Source organism: Nicotiana sylvestris, chromosome 8, assembly GCF_000393655.2.
Source record: "Nicotiana sylvestris chromosome 8, ASM39365v2, whole genome shotgun sequence".
NCBI classification, from domain to species: domain Eukaryota; kingdom Viridiplantae; phylum Streptophyta; class Magnoliopsida; order Solanales; family Solanaceae; genus Nicotiana; species Nicotiana sylvestris.
The window spans coordinates 146,934,993-146,959,755 of NC_091064.1; the positions used below are offsets into that span (position 1 = coordinate 146,934,993).

The 24,763-nt window shown below is 39.0% G+C and overlaps 1 protein-coding gene across 1 annotated transcript in view; it reads left to right on the top strand.

Moving 5' to 3' along the window:
* Positions 1 to 5,619: 5,619 nt before the first annotated feature.
* The window catches only part of LOC104213025 (L-gulonolactone oxidase 3), a 32,122-nt gene continuing 12,978 nt past the window's right edge, over positions 5,620 to 24,763 (top strand). Inside the window, exons 1-2 of the mRNA XM_009762424.2 lie at positions 5,620 to 6,387; positions 8,922 to 9,177. Of these exons, the coding sequence (XP_009760726.1) occupies positions 5,713 to 6,387; positions 8,922 to 9,177 (931 nt within the window). The 5' untranslated portion in view covers positions 5,620 to 5,712. The remainder of the gene's footprint in view (positions 6,388 to 8,921; positions 9,178 to 24,763) is intronic.

The following is a 24,763-nucleotide window of genomic DNA, read 5'->3' on the forward strand; positions in this document are numbered from 1 at the left end:
CCCGTTGTAAGAAACAAGAAGAATCAAACCATTGTTGAACATACCACCTCCACCTAGCAACTGTTCTCTTCGGAGTTGCATCAGTTGATGCACACCCCCGCCAAGTCCTTGCAGTGTGCAAACTTAGCGAGCGGGACTATCTTGGTCAACATGTCTGCAGCATTATCGTCTGTGATAACCTTCACGACCTTGATAGTTCCCTCATCAATAACATCTCGAATAAAATGAAATCTGACATCAATGTGTTTAGTGCGCTCATGAAATCTCTGATTTTTCATTAGATGAATAGCACTCTGACTATCACATCTAAGAGTTGATTCCAGCTGAACCAAACTCAATTCCGCTACTAAACTTTTCAACCAGATAGCTTCCTTTACCGCCTCCGCTGCTGCCATGTATTCTGCTTCTGTCGTAGACAAAGCGACAATCGACTGCAAAGTCGACTTCCAACTGACGGCACTGCCAACGAGGGTAAAGATGTATCCAGTTGTGGACCTTCTTCTGTCAAGATCTCCTGCATAGTCAGAATCCACATAACCGAGAATTGAAATACCTGTACCACTTTTTCGAAAGGTAAGACCAACACCAGAAGCTCCTTTGAGATATCTCAATATCCACTTGACAGCTTCCCAATGCCTCTTTCCTGGGTTGGACATGTATCTACTTACCACACTTACAGATTGAGCAATATCTGGACGTGTGCATACCATAGCATACATAATACTACCAACTGCACTGGCATAAGGAATCTTTGACATATGCTCCACCTCATCCTCGGACTGAGGCATTTGTGACTCTGAAAGTTTAAAATGAGGAGCTAATGGTGTACTTACAGGCTTGCACGTTTGCATATTGAATCTCTCGAGAACCCTTTCAATATACCTCTTCTGAGAAAGATGTACAACATCGTCTTCTCTTGAAATCTCCATACCAAGGATTTTCTTTGCAGCTCCTAAATCCTTCATGTCAAATTCCTTACTCAATAGTTTCTTCAAAGCATTTATCTCTGTAATGTTGTTAGCAGCAATAAGCATATCATCAACATACAACAGTAAATAAATCATTGAGTTACCAGACATCTTCTTGTGATACACACAACTATCAAATGCACTCCTTGAGAATTCATGTGTAGTCATGAATGCATCAAACCTCTTGTACCACTGTCTAGGGGATTGCTTCAAACCATACAAAGACTTCTTTAGTTGGCATACGTGATCTTCTTTTCCCTCAGCTAGGAAACCTTCAGGTTGATCCATATAGATTGTCTCTTCTAGATCACCGTGTAAGAAAGCAGTTTTGACATCAAGCTGTTGAAGCTCCAAGTCAAATTGTGCAACCAATGCTAGTAGCACGCGAATTGAGCTATGCTTCACGACCGGAGAGAAAATCTCATTGTAGTCAATTCCCTCCTTCTGACTGAAACCTTTTGCAACCAATCTCGCCTTGAACCTAGCATCTTCCACTTCAGGAATTCCCTCTTTCTTTCGGTAGACCCACTTGCATCCAACTATCCTCTTCCCCTTTTGTCTTTTCACTAAGAGCCATGTCTGATTCTTGTGAAGAGACTCCACCTCTTCAGTCATGGCTAACCGCCATTGTACAACATCCTTGCAAGAAGTTGCTTCAATATACGAGGAGGGATCTAAATCCTTAATCTCTTCTTGTGCAGCTATGAACGCATATGCAATCAAGTTTGCTTGATCTATAAGGCGTTCCGGTTCTCGTGTCTGCCTCTTCTCCCTCCCCTTTGCAATTGTGTATGGTTCATTGACAGCAAGTTCTTCAAGGTCTACATCTTCTGACTCATCTTTAACCTGAGTCTCTTGATCCTTTTCCTTGGCAAGCTCCACCGGAAGCTCCACCTGCTCGTCGTTCTTGTTTCCTGAAAACTCCACGGAAACTTTACGGGGATCAAGTATAGAGGATTCATCAAAGGTGACATCTCTACTAACTATAAATTTGAGTAAAGACAAACACCAAAGTTTGTACCCTTTTACTCCATCCACATACCCTACGAATATGGCCTTCTTAGCCCTTGGTTCAAGCTTTCCTTCATTAATGTGATAATAAGCTGGACACCCAAATACTCGTAAGTATGAATAGTTAAAGGGTTCACCTGACCATACCTCATTCGGAGTCTTAAAGTCAATTGCCGATGTTGGAGATCGATTGACAATATGAGCAGTAGTGTGAACTGCTTCAACCCAAAATACTTTGGACATTTTGGCTTGTAGGAGCATACAACGAGCCTTTTCAAGAAGAGTTCTGTTCATTCTCACAGCAACTCCATTCTGCTGTGGGGTATGCCTAACAGTCCTATGTCTTGAGATCCCATGAATCTTGTAGAATTCATTAAACTCTTCATTGCAAAACTCCAAGCCATTGTCTGTGCGAAGATACTTGATTTTCCGCTCCATTTGATTTTCAACCAAAATCTTCCACTCTTTAAATACTTCAAAAGCATCACTTTTTGCCTTCAAAAAATGCACCCAAGCCTTTCGTGAGAAATCATCAATAAAAGTGAGAAGATACCTATTTCTGCCCTTCGATGGAAGGTTAGAGGGACCCCATAAATCTGAATGGATGTAGTCTAGCACTCCTCTTGTCTTCTGTTTGCCAGTGCTGAAGCTGCCCTTCTTCTGCTTCCCTAGAACGCAGTGTTCACAAAAGTCAAGCGTGCTGATCTTCTCACCTTCCAAAAGGTTACGATTGCTCAACATCTCTAGTGCACGTGCGCTCATATGACCTAGTCTCATGTGCCATAGTCTTGCCTTGTCATCATTAGATAACTGCACTATAGATGCATTTGCAGAGCCAACAATGGTGCTTCCGTCCAATGTGTAAAGGCCGTTCTCCAGCTTGCCTTTCAGCATGACTAAAGAACCTTTAGTCACCTTTATAGTTCCTGTTTCGCTCATGTACCTGTAGCCTTGTTCATCCAGAGTACTCAGGGAGATCAAATTCTTCTTAAGATCAGGAACATGACTGACTTGTGTAACAGTCCTCACGACTCCATCATGGCAGCAAACCCGAACTGAGCCAATGCCAACTATTGCACAAGTTGCATTATTGCCCATTACTACGGTTCCTCCACTATTCTCATAGCTGCTAAACCAGTCTTTTTGGAACGTCATATGCAGAGTACAAGCAGAGTCTAACACCCATTTTTTTCCATAACTAGTATTATTATTACACGATGTTGTTAGTACATAATCATTATCAAAATCATGTACCTGTTCAACTGTAAATGCACTCGCCTTTTCCTTGGACTTTGACATTGGGCAATCTCGTTCAAAGTGCCCCTTCTTGCCACAACCCCAACACTCTGTATTCTTCTTATTCACATGAGATTTTGATCTGTGTTTTGATTTGCTCTTTCCCTATTGGCTAGTCCGGCCTCTGCCAAAGAGCCCAATTGCCTGGTCATCTCTATCTCCTTCAATGTGCCTCCGCACATCACTAGAGTTAAGTGTCTGCTGCACTTGCTCAAGCTTGATAGGCTCCTTGCTATACATCATTGAATTCTCAATATCACGATATCCTAAAGTCAATGAAAATAGCAAAGCACATGCAAGCGTCTCCTCCTCCTTTTTAATTCCTGCAATCTGTAAGTCCGTGACAAGTTTATTGAACGAATCTAAATGATCTTGTAACGAAGTACCTGACCCCATCTTAAATGTGTGAAGACGTCGTTGTAACAACATCCTTGTTGTCACTGATCGGTCTTGGTATAGCCCTTCTAGTTTTTCCCATAACTGTTTGGCCGCCTCTTCGGTACCCGTACTCACTTCACAAAGTACATTAGGTGCAAGGGATAGTTGGATTGCACTCAATGCATCCCCTTCAATCTTCTCCTTGTCGGGAGCTGATATATCCTTAGGATTCTTTCTGTCAATAACATGGATTGAACCTTCCCTCCGCAGTAATGCCATCATCTGGATCTTCCAGATATTGAAGTTGTTGCGTCCACTGAATCTATCAATTTCAAACTTCATGGAACTCATCTTTGTTTGTTCTTCCTCCTTGGATCATTAAAGAATCTTGTTGCTCTGATACCAATTGTTAGCGGAAATGTAAAAGAAAGAACACAAGATTTAATGTGGTTCGGATCAAAATAATCCTACGTCCACCAGAGAACAGTTGTCTTTTTATTATTACCAAAGGAAGGGGAGAGTTCCCAATTACACTTAAGAGAATTTCTCTCTTAGCTCTGTACACACTACAATGTATTGTATTATTTTTGGGATGGTTTCTACAAATGAAGGAGTGCATCTATTTATAGAGGTAAAGACCTCCTCTTGATGTCATGGGTGACATCAAAGGAGGAAGTTTCCTTCTAGCATCCACACCAACTCTTTCCACCAACTCTTCCAATTGGCATGCCATTATTAACTAAATATAAACCAACACGCATATTGCTAGCGAATAAGGGCAAATTTCACATTAGAAAAATATAAAAGAAATGTTAGGTATATGAAAAAGCAAGCTTTACACACTAGTAATGTATTTTTAAGTTGTACAGGCCTAGCAAAACAAACAATATTTTTGGTGGGGCTGGATTTTAATACATTTGTTCTGCAATCAGAGAAGAGCAAATTAAATAAAATATAAGATGGGAGAACTCAATCAGTTAGTTTAATAAAAGGTAGCAATTTTGCTTTTCTGGAAAAGCGGAGTTCTAATGGGAACTGATTAACTTTACAAGAAATGTGAACACGAGCCCACCAGAGTTGAGAACCAATTAATCCTGTTTATTTTTTAATCTACAACTTTACCCATACTTTTCACGCAATTGAAAGAAGGAGAAATTAAATATTGTGATCTAAGACATCTGTAGCTTCAAATTTTGAACAGAAAATGGACGTATTGTTCCTAAAATAGAAGCTCGAACCCAAGATGAATATTTTAGCTAACCAGTGGCCATTAAATATCTTATGCATAGCATCAATGGCGAGGTATTCATATTTTGCTCCTTTCTGGTGAAGGAAGCAGAAAGGAAAATTTTATTTCTTTAGTGATGAAGTCCATATCATTGGAAACAGCCCCTCTACCTGCATTACGTAGGGGTAAAGTCTGCGTACAGACTACCCTCTCCAGACCCCATATATTGGGATCAAACTAGGCTTGTTGTAGTGATGAAGTCCATATCACATCAATAGATACTCATATCTTATATAGCCAAAAAATTGAATGTCGAACAAATCCAAAACTTCGTCAGAAAACTACGTACATTATGCTATGCATAAGTCACAAACAAGAAAAGCGCACACACTCAAGAATGAAAACTCTGGAAATATTAGATAAAGAAGTCAAATTTGAGCATCTCCGCAATCAAATTAAATGCCAAGTCTTTATTTATTCTGCATTTTAATTTGATTACCCGGAGAATGTAACTGAAATATTTATAATATTAGTCGTAAATATTATAGTACACTAAGCATTAATTGGCGACCTAATAAAAATAACAACTAACCTATTATCTTTGGTTAAACCACACGAATTGCTTAAATAATCCATACTTATACCTTAAATTCATTTATTTATTTAGCTCAAATGTGTCTTTGTTTGGAATTTACGTAAAAGGCCTAAATACTCCCCTCTGTCTCCACTCAATGGCAATATATCAACCCCCCCTTCAGTTCCCTTTGAAGCAACATTCATCTTTATAAACATCCCTCCATTAATAATTACAACCCAAGATTTCGAAAGATAATGGCTGATCTCTGCCGAGGCCGCCACCTAGTCCTTCTATGGGTTTTAGCCACACTTGTAACCATCTCTTCTGCTATGCCACCACCAAACCCTATCAAATGCGATCAAACAGATTGCCAACTTTCTAATTCCTACGGTATTTGGGGTGACAGAAAAATATGTCACGCTCCAAAAATTGTCTATCCCACAACAGAAGAAGAACTTCGACAAGAATTAGCAAATGCAAACAAGAACAACCTTAAAGTCAAAGTTGTCACAAGATTTTCACACACCATTCCTAAACTCGCATGCCCCGGTACTGGAGATGCTGCTGTCTTCATAAGTACTGAAAAATACGACTCAACTATTAATGTCGACGTGGAAAAACGTACTGCCACTGCTGACGGCGGAGTTGGACTCCGGAAGTTTATCGATACAATCGAAAAGGCGGGGTTGAGTTTAGTGGCCGCGCCATATTGGGAGGGAGTGACGGTGGCCGGAGTAATAAGTACGGGGGCTCACGGCAGTTCGTGGTGGGGCAAAGGAGGAGCAGTTCATGATCATGTTATTGGTCTCAGTCTTATTGTACCAGCAAATGAAGCTGATGGCTATGCCAAAATAATCAAATTGATACCACAAAATCCACTGTTCAATGCTGCTAAAGTTTCTCTTGGATTGCTTGGCATCATTTCTAAGGTAACAAACAGTTTTCTTTCATATTCTTTATATATATATTCACCTAATGTTTGTTTCCTTTTTATTCAATAAAATTAATTAGGACGGTTTAAGTTATTTTCCTGTCTAGTTTATTCGTATGTCCAAGTTGGTTTCATTCGATTGTCGTAATTCACATTTTTAAGAATTGATATCCTAACAGACTTAATGAAATTACTTTTGATCTGAAATTACGTATAATTAATTGGTTTATCAACTTATTCTTTTCCTCGGGAGCGTGATTAGTTCATTTACATTTTTTCGACTTATAAAATGTCTCTTTCTATAGCTGTAAAGTCAGTAATATATATATATATAGAGAAAAAGAAGTTATACTAGGGATATCAATATTTAAGAATTTATCTCAATTAAAGAGTATTATTTATCATATTTGCTTATTACTTTTAGGTAGACAGACTGGAATCTTACGAAAATTAAAAACAAAAAAGAGGCATCCAGCGCATAATTGGGAATTAACAAGTCACTTCATTTCAAATCGAACTTGTTCAAGCGATAAGCACTACTGCACTAGTACTGCATAATATCTGCCGGTGCTGCAAATAAAGTCCCCACAATGATCGATTTTTCATATTTAAGATAATTAAATCTATCCATCCATGGCCAGGCTGTGTGGTACTGGTAGGAGTTTGACATTAAACCCTATTATATCATTAAATGCAAAGGATAGGGACATAAACCCAACCTCTAATCCTAATTGCGGTTAAACGAGCCAACTATCTTGCTAAAGATGGTGTGACTATTCAATCAATAAACTACTTACTATACAGCTATATGGTAGGGGACTACTCCTCTTCCTACTCAGAGGTGGATCCAGGATTTGATAGTGCGGGTGTCACTGTATTTAATATAAACTTACCGATAGACAAAGAAGTTGAATTTGGATATACATGCATTTGGCTGGTTCGCTATATTTTAAATTAATTCAATTCGATTTGGTTAAGTTCGATCCATTTTGAGTTAATTTGGTTTGCTTTATAAGATCTTTTGGTGCATAAATAAACACATAATAACGAAACTGAATATATTTGGTCCACTCAGGGAACAAATAATATTAACTAGATAAAAAAAGAAAAATAATTAAAAACATATTCATAGAAAAAATTTGAATGTAGAACAAGAAAACACAGGCAAATATACTTTTATAATCTAAAGAACTAATAAAAATGGGATTGTATATAGAGAAAATATAAAAATGAAGATAAAGGAAATTAGGAAAAAGAGGAAAAAGAAAACAATCTGGAAAGAAGGAACTTAGAAAAGTAAAATTGGGTTAATATGAGTGAAACGAGGATCAATCTTGGGACTGGGCTTGGCAAGGGCTACCTTGACCATGGCACCTATAGCCATTTTGTGACTAGGGGTGCCACTAACTATTTATATACTTTTTCTACGTGAAATACTAGTGAAATACTAATGCTTACATGAAATTCTACCCGAGCGATCAGGTGGCGTACCACCCCATCACGTCTACATAGATCCGCCCCTGCTCCTAGTTACATAAGGTACTAAAAGTAAACAAAATAAAGGCGTCTTCCCCGTATATGAAATAGATTGTGGTACACCAGAAATGAAAATAGGAGAATCTATTAAATTTGTTGCATATAAAAATGATAATGTTCTTCATTGATGCTTTAACTTGGGGGTCCAGATAAATAGCCTCAATGAACAGTATTGATCTGTCAGTCTACAAAAAGGTAAGAAGGTTCACATTGTACATCTTCATCAACAGGTGGTTTGAGAAAACCTGAACTGACCAGTCTCAATTGTCCTCCAATTTCAGTAGGGAGATTCTGGAACATAGATAAAATTTGTGTTCCTTGCATTTGCTAAGTATGACTCAACTTGGAGATAGAGAATCCGCTGGCCCATTTGGCCTCTCTATAATAGTACTTGAATTCAATCTGTACAAATTGATCCCTCAGGTTATAATTGATGCCATCAAGAACCATTTATAGGTGCCATGGGTGGATTGTGACCGTTGTTTCAATATAGTAGCTGAAAAGAAAAGAAAATTACATTTAAAGTATAGGGATAATCTTTGGTAAAAAATCATTCGGGTTTGACATAAAAATAGACAATATTATATTATGTTAAGAGTATCTTTATATTGAATTAGCCCGACAATATCAAATTAATTCTTAAAATAGTGTGGAAACGTAACACCATCAAAAGTACACATGCGAGACAATGGTGGAGCCATGAATAAATAAGGGGATTCCAAAACCAAAAAAAAACTCCTTATGCCCAAGAGGATTCAATAACCTGTATATAAGCAAAAAATTACTTTTGCCCTATTTAGATAGTATAATCTTCCAATTAAGGAGATTTAATTGAATCCCCTTGCACCCCTGTTCCGCTTCTGATGTGAGAAAAGTTAAAGTGCCCCTATATTAGGACACCCCACAAAATTGGAACGATACAAAGGAGAGCTAACCTGACCTAATTTTTTAAGTGTATAATATAATATTAACATTGTACCTGCAATTTTTGTATAGGTGACGTTTCAAGTGGAGCCAGCATTCAAAAGAAGTATAACATACAATTTCACGAATGATAGTGATATAGAAGATGAGTTTATGGAACATACAAGGAAGAATGAATTTGGTGACATTCAATGGTACCCTTCTAGACATACTGCTGTGTACAGATATGATAACAGAGTCCCCTTAAACACATCAGGCGATGGTGTCAATGATTTTCTGGGATTTCAATCCAATCTTATTCTGCTCTCTAAGTCTGTTCGAGCCACAGGTATTATACTATCTAATGATTAATATTATGGGATTTTTTTTATAGAAAGATTAAAATATCCATCCTTGAAGAGTCTAACACAGGAAATAAGCAAAAATCACTTAATAAGATATCAATTACAAGGTTAGTTTTTTTTTCTTTTCATTTTATATACGTAAGTTAATATATTCGACATGCAATCGAGAAATCCGGAAAATTTGATAACCTTTGTCATAGTTATCGTATAGTTTTGCTATTGGTAATGAAAGCTCAGTGAAGGGATTATGTGACCCCTATGATTAGTGTGATATTGTTAAAACACAATTTGTGGAGTTAACATTTAATTATTTGTACGTAGGTTAATGTATCTTGTTAGTAATCTGTATTTGTAAAACAATTCTGGAAAATATAAATGAACATAAACAGAAATGTAAACGAAATAATAAAAACCAATTCGAGCCCACTGAATTCAAGTGTTTTCTTAAGGAATTTAATCTCCTCCTAGTACTCAAGGTTATGAATTATTTCCTCCTAGGATATAAAGAATTACACACTGGTGTAGTGGTACTTCAAACCCCAGTGTTTCAGCGAACACAAAGTTTGGTAGCAAATCACACTTACTGTTGCTTTCTTTGAAGTTAAAATATGTAGAAGAACTCAGAAAATTCGTATGGAAATTCTGAGCAGAATAGCCTTGTATTTATAGCCAAAGTTGGGCTGAAATCTGAAGAGGTGCAACTCTTCAGAATGGTTGTTTATGCAAAATGGCCACATCATAAATGTTATTACATAAATGGCTATTTACTCAACAATAAAGAGGGAAAATTGAAGAGGGTAGTTTAATTTTCAGTTACACAACTGAAAAACGGATTGAGGATTTAATATTAATATTATTTTAATATTAATATTCTGTTATTAAAATAAATATTTAATAACATTTCTGTTAATATTTTACTATTAACAAATAAATTTGGTCCAAAAAATTAATCAATCAATCGATCATTTGACCAAATCCAAATCCAAATCCAAATTCAAATTCAAATCCGAAGCCGAAGCCGAAGCCGAAGCCGAAGCCGAGCCGAGCGAGCGACGATAACGACGGTGTGAGGCTCGCCTTCTTCGCAACTCTTTAAGAGCTAGAAGAAGAACAATTGCTTATTTACCCATAAAAAACCTTTTCCTCTTCCAATATGGGACAATGTTCCTTCATCAAGGAGGGAATCTCAAATGAAACTCAAATATTTCATTTTCCCTCCATTTTCCATTCACCCTCTTTTAAATATTAATATACTTAAAATCCCAACAATCCCTACATGAATGGGGAATGGCTATATCACAGAAATATGTATGAAAAACTGTGTGATTCGCAAGCAAAGATTAATTGCATCTGGATAAGTAGGTTTCCCTTTGAACTTTCTGTAGTGAACTTATGTCGGATATACTCGGTCAATCGGTAGATTTGATATCTTTGAACCGTCGAACTTTGGTGTATACCTAGACAACCATAAGTCACACAATCAACCCTTAACCGTCTTTGGTTCTCATTGTTGTGTTCGTTTCAGCCATGAACACCTCATGGTTTCATAAGTGCGTAGAGAACTGGCATTACAAAGTTATCCTTGAAGCGTCTAACACTTCACACTTACATAGGTGATTCCTAAACGTGTCATCCCGTAGATATACTATTTGATATACCCCGTATCAAATTTAGAAATCATTAAAAGCCTTAATGTTTTATCCTTGGTACTGAATATTGTCTCATCACAAGAATGGACCAAAAGTTTAGTTGACAATATTGAACCATTATTAATGACTTTGTTTGATCTCCTTGAACCTAGATCTTGGGATCTCCAGTCTTTTAGGTAGAGTTACCGCTACTATGACTTGTTCTCGGCCACAGTCCCATTCTCCTTAATGATTTCTCAACTACCTCTCTAGTTAGGCCTTTTGTAAGTGGATCCAACACATTATCACTTGAGTTTACATAATCAATCGTGATAATTCCTCTAGAGAGTTATTGCCTAACGGTTTTATGTCTTTGTCGCATATGATGAGATTTACCATTATACATAACGCTCACAACCCTTCCAATTACCGCTTGACTATCGCAATGTATGCATATCGGTGCCAACGGTTTGGGCCAAAATGGAATATCTTCCAAGAAATTCTGGAGCCATTCAGCTTCTTCACCGGCTTTATCTAAGGCTATGACCTCAGCCTTCATTGTAGAGCGGGCAATATAAGTTTGTTCGGATGACTTCTAAGATGTCGCTCCTCCACCAATAGTGAATACATATCCACTTGTGGACTTAGAATAAGTTGAATCGGTGATCTAATTTGCATCACAGTGTCCCTCTATCACCGCAGGATATTTACTGTAGTGCAAAGCAAAGCCCTGGGTATGTTCTAAATATCCCAAAACTCGTTTCATTGCCATCCAATGAGATTGACCTGGATTGCTCGTGTATCGACTCAATTTACTTATAGCACAAGATATATCTGGTCGTGTACAATTCATGATGTACATTAAGCATCCCAACACATGAGCATAATCCAACTGTAATATGCTTTGGCCTTTGTTCTTTGCTAATGCAAGAGTCACATCAATTGGAGTCTTTGCAACTTTAAACCCTTAGTGCTTGAACTTTTCAAGCACTGTCTTAATATAATGAGATTGTGACAATGCCAGACCTTGAGGAGTCTTATGGATCTTAATCCCCAGAATTAAATCAGCAACTCCCAAGTCTCTCATATCAAACTTGCTAGTTAGAATACGCTTAGTAGCATTTATGTTGGCAATATCATTACTCATTATGAGCATATCATCCACATATAAGCAAACAATGACTATGTGATTTGGAACATTTTTAGTATACAAACATTTATCACATTCATTTATCTTAAACCCATTTGACAACATTGTTTGGTCAAATTTCGCATGTCATTGTTTGGGTGCGTGTTTTAGTCCGTAAAGGGACTTAACATGTCTACAGACCTTCTTTTCCTTACCTGGAACCACAAACTCTTCAGGTTGTTGTCGCGCCCCCTTTTTTCTTGCGAAAATCAGGTTTATAACATTTTGGTTGGGACAACTCTTTCCTTTTGGGAAAGAGGGTTTGCATTTTTGAAGAGTCGCAACCTAACGATTTAAGGTGCGTTAGGGAACCTATAGGGTTCATTTATAACTACGTTTGGTAACCAGAGACAGGATAAGGGCTTGAAATTATCCCAATGGGAAGGTGTTAGGCACCTCTCAGGATCCACTAGTGTGGTTCCCGGCCAAACAATTTTTGTGAATTTGTGCAATTATCAAATAAACAAGTATGGCTCAAATAGTAGGGGATTTAAGCTTAAATACACAAGTGTTTGAAAAAATAGTTAATGAAAAGCAAGATTTTGAAAAGAATTACAATCTACACATATTTGGGAATATAAAGGGGTGTCCTAGGTTTGTTTATAATATGGATCACATCAATGCAATACCCGGTATGACACTCCTCAAAGAGGGGCTACACGTGGTATTAATGCACCGGTCATCATATCCATGTCTACCCTTTCCCACCCCATGAAGGTAATTAAAGCGAGGGTTGGTCTTGACCCCTATTGCATGCTGTTACCCGTCCCTTCCTATCAATCCTGGAGCAATTTAGGACTCCTATCCTATAAGAAGGGGGTTCTAGGCAGACCCTCAAGTTTAAAGGAAAAATACTAAGGCGACATATAATAAACAAGTAGGACTTCAATTAAGGGGAGCATGAAAGACCAGTGAAAGGCTCATATATGCCTCCACACACAGTACATATAAACAGCATGACTCATACACAATTAAGGTCTAAATTCAGATCTTAAGCATGGTATCTAAGTGATAACAACAGAGTTAGATTTATAACATGACTCAGGGAAGATGTCCTAATCAAGCTTGACTACTGATTTTAACATGCTGACAGTCAAATAATAATCACAAAGACGGTTCTGATTTTATTTAAGCTATATACCTAAGGCTTGCCTAGGCGTAAAAATAATATGCAGCAGTTACCAGAATTATAAAACAGTTATTTTACCTAAAGCATGATGTTCTAAATGTTGCAAAGACATGCAGGATTATGACCAGTTTCACTTAAACAGGATAATCAAACGTGAGACTGTTTTATGCCTTTTTCATGCATTAATAGTTTAACTAGGTATGACTGAGCGAGTGTAAATAAGATCCTAAAATAGGGTATCTAACGTGCACATATGAAAAAATACAGAATGATTACAAAATTCCTAAAGCATGATTTCTAAATGCCTAAAGAGTTACAACACGACTTCAAGATGTGCAGAAGCAACAGTTTTATGGTGATGCTGTCATTTAGCCTAAAGCAGGAATTCTAAGTGGTAAAGTGATGCCAAATGAGATGCTAAAACAGTAAACCTAAGAATATGGTAGCTAATGCATGACATGTTTCGAATGGGTTGATCTTACACATGGATTCTAATGCACATATAGGAAATGTAAACCTAAGACATGTATTCTACCCATTGATGTTGATAGCATAACTAACTACCCTACCTTTTCACTAGCCATCCCAATCTTGTTCACAATAGATTATTACAGACCAATACTGAAATGAATTAACATAAGTATAAACGAAAAATAAAAAGTAAAAAGCTACACTATAGAGAGCCTGAAGATAGGCCCAGATCCTCAACACCTGATTAGGACTTCCTCTCTGAGTTATGTAATAAATAACCTTAAGTGCCAAGATTGTTTCATATTTTTTCCTTATATCTGGGTGTGTCAGAGTTCCCTAAGGACCTTAAGGGATCCCGGGCAGTGCTCACAACCAGATTTCATAGCCAAGACAGAGTAAGTGCAGTGTGGAAAGGCCAAATTTCATGTGTCCAAGTTTAGAGGGAGCTCAAGGGTCCCAAGGCTAGGCTCACACAAAAGGGACAGAACTTAGTGGTCTAAGAGTAGAGTGAGAGTGCTTGTCATAGTGTTGTAAAGATTTAAGTAAGAAAATAGTTTTGATAATGATTAATTTGAAATAAGTTTTGGAAAGCAATAGAAGAGTTTGCCTTAGTAAAACCAGTTTGAAGCAGAAAAGAAACAGGTCAATCAACAACTCAAAACCAAATCAACATACATAGTTCAAACACAAACATGGAAAGGAGGAATTGGGGACAAATATGGAGCATGTGAGGGCAAACATGTAGCATGCAGGAACATATACAAGAACACAATCAGAAACTCCTACACGTTTAGAGGATCAGGGGGGGCAGTAGGGTATTGGATTAAATTAACATCAAACAACTAAGACCATGTACCAATCATGGGGGTTCACATAAGAAACATGTACTAAGTATACAGAAACCTGTTGGTCATTGACAAAAAAACATAACTTAACATGTAGAGAGAATTCAAGATCCTAATTACATGTTGAACAACAAAGATAGTAAATAAAAGCATATCAGAAATACAAAGAATTGTAACAATAATAGAAACATGTTGATTTGAGGACTGAAATCTGAATTAGAACATACCAGTGAAGTGAAGAAAGCAAAACACAAAGCAGAAATCGGAGAGGTGCAGTAGCTAGCCTTGGCTTGCAACCGGCTAGCTTAAAATAATAGCAAATAGGAAAGAAGAGAGAATGGAGAGTTTTAGTTGTGTGAGAGAGAGTTGAACAGATTTTTTTGTTCGTGTTTATGCTAAAGAGAGAGTAGAGTATTTATAATTTTAAAAAATAGAAAAATAAGGCAAGAATCATAATTCAACAATAATTATGGAACTATGTACTAATTAGTATAAGTACTTCCCCTTAATTAAGGAGTTAGATAACAAAATAAGGAATGAAATCAGTGTACGGCCAATAAGGACATACTTCAAACACAGCAGGTATAGGTTAAACGATTGAGGCTAAATTCATAAGGTTCTAATTAAGGAAACAACAAAGAATCAATTAACAGCATAGTCAATCATGTACTAAGGCAAGAGAGCGATTTATAGGTCGGAAATCAACAGAGATATCAATCACAGGAAATCAGTAAAAGGTATAACTCACAGGAGATTAGGGATTTAATTAAAAGATAATACTGATTAGAAGAAATCATCAGAAATTACGTTAATCAAACAAAGTAGACATAATATAGGCGGGAGAAGCAAAATCAGAAACCCTAATGAACACGAGGAGGTAGAAAATCATAGAACCTAGCACATATGCATGACAAACAGGTACACATACAAATCAGATAAGCAAAGACAGCTTCAGAAACCCGGATTAAACCAGAAATAAATAGGGCTTTCAACATGATGAATCAGATAAAAGGGAAAACTTAAATAAACTGCTTAAACATGGTAGAAATCATAGAATAGTACTGAAAATCAGAAGAAAAAGCATTTTGAAAAGGAGTTAAGAAACCCTAGTCTTGAAGACGAAGGGTTACTTTAGAAAAAATCGAAAAACCTTCGAGGAAAACAACAAAAGCTCATAATATACACAGATCTAAGACAGATCTAAAAGAAATCGGAAAATCTTATTGTTAGGGTTTCAGAGAACCTAGAGAAGATGAGAAAACCTTAAAATGTTACTGGTTTTAGCCGGAAAAGTCATAGATCTTATTCAAACAGCCATTGATGGCCAGGAACTGGCATGAGAAACCATGGGAGGTGAGTGAACTGCCTCTAGTTCACTTGAAGGCCTCAAAACGATGACACACATTCAAAGGGCGCCATAAGGCTGGTAGGTGGCGATACCACCATGGATTCCGGTAAGGAGACGACCGGAGAATGGAGGAAATGGGCCCAGTAGGTGGAGCGTTTTACAGAGAGGGATGACAGAGTTGAGAGATGTAACTGCAGAGAGTAAATGAGAGAATGAGGGTTTGGGGGTTAGACTATTAGGTTAATTATGGTAAGAGTGAATCTGGATCGTTGATCAAAAATAATCAACGGCCAGGATTCAACAAGATTGGGTCGGGTTAGGTAGGGGTTTGGGCCTGGGTTATATTAGGCTATTTTAATTGTGGTTTTGAGGCTGGTTTAACTTAGGTTATAATTGAAATAAAAATGGCTAATTGTTAAATACCCATCAAAAGTAGATAAATAATTAATAAAAATAGCTAATAATTAGATAAAATGAAATTAAAGCTAAATAGGTGAAATTAAGGTCATTAACTAATATTAAAAATAGAAAATGACCGATTATTGAATTAAAATAGCATAAAGTGTACAATTAGGCTATAATTGCAAAATTTGGTGTAATTATAGCCAAACAATGCCAAATTGGCTAATTTGTGAAATAATTAAATTCTAATAGAATAAATAAAATGATATATTGAGCTAAGACATACTTTTGAAATCACTTGTAATGTAATTTATGAACAATTATCGAATATAAAGTACTGAATAAATTAAAAAATAAATTGATAACAATATGGAAAATTATGGAAAAATACCATTTATTATAAAAAGTGATTTTGAAGGTATATGATGGAAATATTGGGTATTAATAGCTGCCCCTCTTTACCCGGAAAGGAAAAAGAGTTGTTGGGTAAAGATATGATGACCAATTTTGACTGAGCAAAATAGTTCGAGAGATTAGGCCGCATCCTGGCTTCTGAGCTGCCTACATATCCCTGGTTTCAAAGGAATCAGGCCGTATGTAGTTCAGGATCCATCGGCGGAGTATACCGATGAAGCCATTTCAAGAACGGACGCAACATCTAGGGTTGGGTGAGTGAAAGGTTTACGAGAATGGTTAGGTTTGATATGGCTTGAGGGAACTGGAGCGAGATCGCTCCTAATGGTTAGGTTGCTCGTCGTTTTACCGGCAAATAGAAGTAATACAAACGTATACTGTGCATAAATTTAAACATGATGCAAATTCCCGTCGGACCATGAATGTTGTCTTTGGACGGTTTGGAATGGCGTCCTCAGACCATGATGTCCTGGGCCATGGCTTGTTTGATGCAGGATTCGCAGGCCATTAAATGATGTTCTCGGGCTGTGAGGATGGTGCCTCTGAACCATGACGCCTTTGAATAATGATATGCAAAAGATTGAAAGAGATCCTCAGGGCATGACATAGTGTTATCGGGCTATGAAGATGGTGCCTCCGAACAATGACGCCTTTGGATGAGTTGGCAATATTTCAGCCTATGAAGGATGCAGTAGTATGATGCGGACAAGACAGAGCTTAGTCATGTGAATTGAAGGGCAGAGCTTAGCCCGTAAGAGAAGCGAGATAAATAGTGCTTGGGATAGCGCTTAGTTTCGAAGAAAATTGGAGGCAGAGCTTAGCCTCAAAAGGCAGAATAGTAGCCTTATGCAGATTGGAAGGCAGGATAGTAGCCTTATGCAATGCAGATGCATATGGAGGTAGAGCTTAACCTCGGAAGACAGAATAGTAGCCTTATGCAATGCAGATGGAGGTAGAGCTTAACCTCGAAAGGTAGAATGGTAGCCTTATGTAGATTAGAAGGCAGAATAGTAGCCTTATGCAATGCGAATGCAGATGGAGGTAGAGCTTAACCTCGGAAGGTAGAATGGCAGCTTTATGCAAATTAGAAGGAAGAATAGTAGCCTTATGCAATACAGATGCAGATGGAGGTAGAGCTTAGCCTCGGAAGGCAGAATGGTAGCCTTATGCAAATTGGAAGACAAAATAGTAGCCTTATGCAATGCAAATGCAGATGGAGACAACGTTTAGTCTCGGAAGGCAGAATGGTAGCCTTATGCAATGAAGATGCAGATGGAGACAACGTTTAGTCTTGGAAGGCAGAATGGTAGCCTTATGCAATGAAGATGCAGATGGAGACAACGTTTAGTCTCTGAAGGTAGAATGGTAGCCTTATGCAAGAAATAAGATAACAAGAAATAAGATAACAACTGACAGTAGAGTTTTCTTAGCTGATAGCAGATTGCGGCGTTGTGATTCCTGGGAGCATTGTGACTTACGGAATATCACTGGTGTGTGCTGATAGCAAATGTTGGCAAGTACAATGGTTCTGAGAATTGTATTCTTTCACAATGTTTGTTCCATGGGCGTACAGTATGTTTAACGATTTCGCAATCCTAGTGCCTGCATCCAAAGAAAAATCATGAGTTTTGTAAGGGGGAAGGTTAGTTCGTATCCCCACTAGCTTTGCTTGACTCATTCGGCTTTGATCCGGTGATACTGTCTGTATTATTTGGGTAGCGTTGCTAAACAAATCAGTTTCAATAATAATCATGCATGATTTTGTAAAAGTATGACATAAATTAAAAATAGCTTTTAGATGAACCGACGACTGTGACGTAGTTCAAGACATTGCAACCTCTCTTGCTATGGAATTTTTAGGGTCCTCCTCAAAATTCTACCCCAGTTTTATGGGTTGACGTTTCTGACTGTTGCTCGTGTGGCGATCGGCTGAAATTACTTCGGAATTTTGAGGGTCCTCCACAAAATTCTGCCCCAGTTTTCAATTGCAAGGGGGAGGGGGAATGAAATTATTATTGAATTGTGACCAAACCCATAGGGTTGCCTACGTATCCCCTCTTAAACGGGAATCAGGTCAGGCGTAGTTCAATTTACATCATATAAGGAAAGCATAAAGATTACACATAGTAATGCTTGACTGCATCTGAATTGATTGGCTTTGGCCAGACTTCTCCGTCCATTTCTGCAAGTATGATGGCTCCTCCTGTCAAAACTCGGTGAACCATGTATGGACCCTGCTAGTTGGGAGAGAACTTCGCTTTGGCTTCATCTTGATGTGGAAAATTTTCTTTAACACCAGCTATCCCGGTGTGAACTTTATTGGCTTGACTCTTTTGTTGAAGGCTCTGGACATTCTGTTTTGATAGATTTGACCATGGCAAACTGCATTCATTCTCTTTCCGTCTATAAGGGCTAGTTTCTCATAACGACTTTTTACCCACTTTGCATCGTCAAGATCAGCTTCTTGTATGATCTCAGGGAAGGACTTTCTACCTCAGCAGGAATGACAGCCTCTGTACCATAAACCAGCATATAGGTGGTTGCCCCGGTTGATGTGTGGCTTGTGGTGCGATACCCCAGTAGAGCAAATGATAACTTCTCGTGCCACTATCTGTGATTCTTTATCATTTTCCTCAATATCTTCTTGATATTCTTGTTGGCGGCTTCTACAGCTCCATTCATCTAAGGTCTATAGGCTGTGGATTTCTTGTGTTTTATCTTGAAAGTTTCGCACATAGCTTTCATCAAGTTGTTGTTGAGGTTGGAGCCATTATCAGTAATGATTGACTCTGGAATTCCGAATCGACAAACAATGCGGTCACGGACAAAGTCTACCACGACTTTCTTAGTCACTACTTTGTAAGATACTGCTTCGACCCATTTGGTGAAATAGTTGATGGCTACTAGGATAAACTTGTGTCCGTTGGAAGCAGCAGGCTCGATTGGTCCAATAACGTCCATTCCCCAGGCGGCGAACGGCCACAGTGAGCTTGTCGTGTTAAGCTTGCTTAGAGGTACCTTTATCATTTCTGCATGTATTTGACAGCGGTGGCATTTCCAAACATACTGGATGCAGTCTGTTTCCATAGTCATTCAAAAGTAACCAGCCCAGAGTATCTTCTTTGCTAAGACAAAACCGTTCATATATGAATCGCAGGTCCCAACATGAATTTCCTCTAGTAGCCGGATGCTTCCTTTGCGTAGACACATCTTAATAATCCTAAATAGGGAGTCCTCCTATATAGTATTCCTCCGTTGTGAAAGAAGTTGTTGGACAATCTCTGAAGTGTGCATTTCTGAGTAGGATTCGCAAGCTCCAGGTACTCTCCATTTGCCAAATATTCCTTGATATCATGAAACCAAGGCTTTCCGTCTGCTTCCTCTTCAACGTGGGCATAGTAAGCTGGCTGATTATGGATTTTCACCGGGATAGGATCAATGAAATTCTTGTCGGGATGCTGTATCATAGATGATAGGGTAGCTAATGCATCGGCGAACTCATTCTGGATTCTGGGAACATGCTGGAATTCCGTCTTCGTAAACCTCTTTCTCAATTCTTGTACGTGATGCAAGTATAGAAGTATCTTGGAGTTCTTGGTTGTCCATTCTCCTTGTACCTGATGTATAAGTAAGTTTGAATCTTCAATCACTAGCAGCTCTTGAACGTTCATGTCAATGGACATTTTGAGTCCTAAGATGCAGGCTTCATACTCGGCCATATTGTTGGTTCATGGGAACCTGAGTTTGGCAGACACCGAATAATGTTGACCGGTTTCTAATATTAGGACTGCTCCTATGCCAACTCCTTTGAAATTTGTTGCTCCATCGAAGAACATTCTCCAACCATCATAGGATTCTGCAATGTCTTCTCCTATGAATGATATCTCTTCATCAGGAAAATATGTTTTCAAGGGTTTGTATCCTCCATCCATGGGGTTTTCAACAAGGTGGTCTACCAGTGCCTGTCCCTTGACCGCTTTCTAAGTTACGTAAACAATGTTGAACTCACTCAACAGGATTTGCCACTTGGCTAACTTGCCGGTGGGCATGGGCTTCTGAAAGATGTACTTCAAGGGGTCCATTCTTGATATGAGATATGTAGTATAGGTGCAGAAGTAATGTCTCAGCTTCTGAGCTACCCAAGTCAAAGCACAGCAGGTGCGTTATAATAGAGAATACTGGGCCTCGTATGGGCTGAACTTCTTATTGATATAATAAATGGCTTGCTCCTTCCTCCCCGTTTCATCGTGCTGCCCCAGAACATAGCTGAAAGCTCCATCCAACACTGCAAGGTAGAGTAATAAGGGTCTACCTAGCTCGGGCAGGACTAATACTGGTGGTGTTGACAGGTAGTCCTTGATTTTGTTGAAGGCCTTTTGGCAGTCATCGGTCCATTTGGTAGCGGCATCCTTCTTTAATATCTTAAAGATTGGCTCACAGATAACTGTAGACTATGCTATGAATCGGCTGATGAAGTTAAGCCTTCTCAAGAAACTCATCACATCCTTCTTGTTCTTTGGCGGTGGTAGTTCCTAAATGGTTTGACTTTCGATGGATCCAGTTCTATTCCTCGGCGGCTCACAATAAACCCAAATAATTTCCTAGCAGAAACCCCAAATGCGCACTTTGCGGGGTTTAGTTTCAGGTTGTATCTCCGTAGTCTATTAAAGAACTTCCTCAGATCTTCTATGTGGTCAGTGACATTCTTGGATTTGATAATAACATCATCCACATATACCTCTATCTTCTTGTGTATCATACCATGGAAGATGGTAGTCATGGCCCTCATGTAAGTGGCCCCTGCATTCTTCAGGCCAAATGGCATCATCTTGTAACAGTACACTCCCCGCGGCGTAATGAAAGCCATTTTCTCAGCATCTTCCTCATCCATCCAGATCTGATGATAACCAGCGAAGCAATCTACAAATGACTGTAGCTCATGCTTGGCACAATTGTCAATCAGGATATGTATATTTGGCAAAGGGAAGTCGTCTTTCGGACTGGTCCAGTTGAGATCCCGGTAGTTGACACCGACTCTGACCTTCCCATCCTTCTTTGGCACTAGCACAATGTTGGCTAACCATGTCAGATATTCTACTACCCTGAGAACCTTAGCGTTGATCTGCTTGGTGACTTCTTCCTTGATTTTCAAACTCATATCAGGCTTGAACTTTCTGAGCTTTTGCTTTACCAGTGGACACATTGGATCAGTTGGCAGTTTGTGAGCCAGAATAGACGTACTTATACCAGTCATGTCATCATACGACCAGGCGAATATGTCCTCATACTCCTTTAGAAATTTTGTGTATTCTTTCTTCTCTAATGGTGATAGGTGAATGTTGATTCGCGTTTCCTTGACATTTTCTGCATCTCCCAAGTTGACAATTTTGGTCTCGTCTAGGTTGGACTTAGGTCTGTTCTCAAAGTTCTCAACTTCTCTGACAATCTCGTCAGGTATGTCATCTTCCTCTGAATCCATGTCCGTTTTTTGCGTTGTCTCATTGCATGTCACAGTCATTGGTTCATCAAGACAAGTAATAGTAATGATGTATTGGTAAAGCAAGAAGAGAAAAAGATAGCAATAAATATTAATTCATAAGAAAAATCAAAAAATGCTTTTGATAAATTGAATAACTATTTTGAACACTGAAGATCTTATTGCGGGAATTGAAAAATGCGAAAAGAAAGTCATTTAGTAAATAAAACAGTGAATAATACTTGTTTTAGCCTCGCTACCCCGAGGCTCGTCGGGCTTTGGTTGTCCTGATGGTCCAATTCTTGAGATGTGCCCCTCTGCTCACAGCCTGTATGGAAGGGCCTTCATCCCCTTCCTCCTCAAAATAACGCAATAGTCCATATCATTGTCCTCTAGAAACAACTTCTTCACTATTGCAAGTGCTTCTTCTTCATCTGACCCATAAATAATGTCGGCCTGTTGGAAGGTCTGCTCCAGATGCGGTATTGGCTGCTCTAGTGGGTAGTAAGGACTGTGCCATGGTTGCGACTAGCTATTGAATTCTTCCCAGGTGTATTCATATCCCAAACCAAAGGTAGTGCCATGTTTTTTGAGTTTCATAGGTTTAGAGATTCCTTGGAGGTTCTGCCAAGCCCTTTGCCAGGTTCATACCCACTCCAACTCAGTATACTCTCGATTTTGCTATCCCACCATTTGTCTTTGTTGATAGCATTGACCCGCTCAATGTGGTGGTAAGTTTCTCCACCTAGATTCCTTCTTCCCTCGATTGTCGGAATGGTCTGGCGACTGTATATAGGGTTGCTATCATCGCCGTGAATGATCACTTCCTGGTGATTCCATTCGAACTTTACTGCCTGATGCAGCGTTGAAGCTACGGCCCCAATATCATGAATCCATGGCCATCCCAGCAGCAAGTTGTAAGACGATGGTACATCTATTACCTAGAAATCGACCTCGAACCAGGTTGGTCCCATCTGCAGGCATATACTAATCTCACCAATAGTGGACCTCTAAGAACCATCGAAGGCTTTCATATTGATTACTCCATCCTTTATCTCATGAAGCCCTTTACCCAACTTCTTGAGTGTTACCAGCGGACAAATATTAAGACTGGAACCTTCATCGATTAGGATTCTGGTGATGAAATAATCTTTGCATTGCACGGTGATGTGAAGTACATTGTTGTGCCCCAGCCCTTCAGGTGGCAGCTCGTCCTCATAAAAGGTGATCTTATGGCTTTCCAGCACTTGTCCTACCATATTAGCCATTTCCCTGCTAGTGATATTACTCGGTACGTATGCTTCATTTAACACCTTTAACAAAGCATTCTTGTGCGTCTCAGAATTTTGCAGCAAAGAGAGAATGGATATTTGTGTTGGCGTCTTGTTTAAATGGTCGATGACCGAATATTCCTTGGACTGTATTTTTCTCCAAAGGTCGTCCGGACATGTCTCAAAAAGGGGCGGCTGATTGGAGTCCTGCTTGCTTGATTCAGCCAGATATTCAGGGGTATAGACTCTACCAGTTCTTGTCATACCCTATGATGCGACAGTTTCTTCAATCCTGACCTTGCCCTTCCTTCTCGCCTCGGCTGTATGTCCCAGAGTACAGCATTTGTATAGAACGGTGGCATGGTTGACATCACCACTGGGATCGGCGTGGCTATCCTCACTCCAAATGGAATATGTGCCTTGGGTGGCAAGACTGTAACCTCAAATGGTGCGGGTCCATTTGCTGGAGACACGAATTCAACCTCAATTGGTGTTGGTGTCTTTGCGGATAGCGCTGCTTCAAACTCAAGAGGTATAGACATATTCACCTCAGCGTCCTCAGACGGTTGGATCTGGACTATGATTGTATTGAGAGTAATTGTCGGTTTCTTTGGGTCATCACCTTCTACGATCAAATCGATTGATCCTTCGGGATCCCAGTCATCTTCTACTTCAATTATGTGGATACCTCCACCCTTATGGTCTGACAGAGGGTTGTTGCAGATTTTTGGAGCGGGTTCTTTTGCAACAATGATCTTGTTATCAATCAAAGACTATATCTTGTCTTTCAAGGAGCGACATTCATCGATGGTGTGCCCTTTCATGTCGGAGTGGTATGCACAGAACTTTTTTGGGTTAACCCACTAAGAAGGATTCTCAAAGGTTGCAGCAGGGATGGGGGTGACATAACCAGCAGCTTTGAGCTTCTCATACAGCTCGTCGATGGGTTCAGCGATTGCTGTATATTGTATTAGAGGTCTGCAATCAAAATTAGGTTGGGGTCTAGGAAAATTTTGGCGTGCAGGGGGTGATTGATAGTGGGATGGTTGAGCATTATAAGTTTGGTAGACATAAGCGGGTTGGGAGTATCTGGGTGAAGTAGGTTGATATGTAGGAGGTGGAGATGATTGATAAGTTGGTGGCGGAACTTGGTTTGAGGGTTCTTGGTAATTTGGGATTGGCTGGTATGTGAGTGGAGGTGTTGGGTAAGCTTGGTATTTAAGGGGAGACTTGGTCCTTTGTGCAACCATCACAGCCCCTACGTCCCTTTTCTTAGACATACCACCGGACTATAAAGCCTTATTCGTAGCTTGCAAGGCCTCGAAATTTGTAACCATACCACTTTTAATACCTTCTTCAATTTTTTCACCCAATTTGATAATGTCGGAGAACTTGTA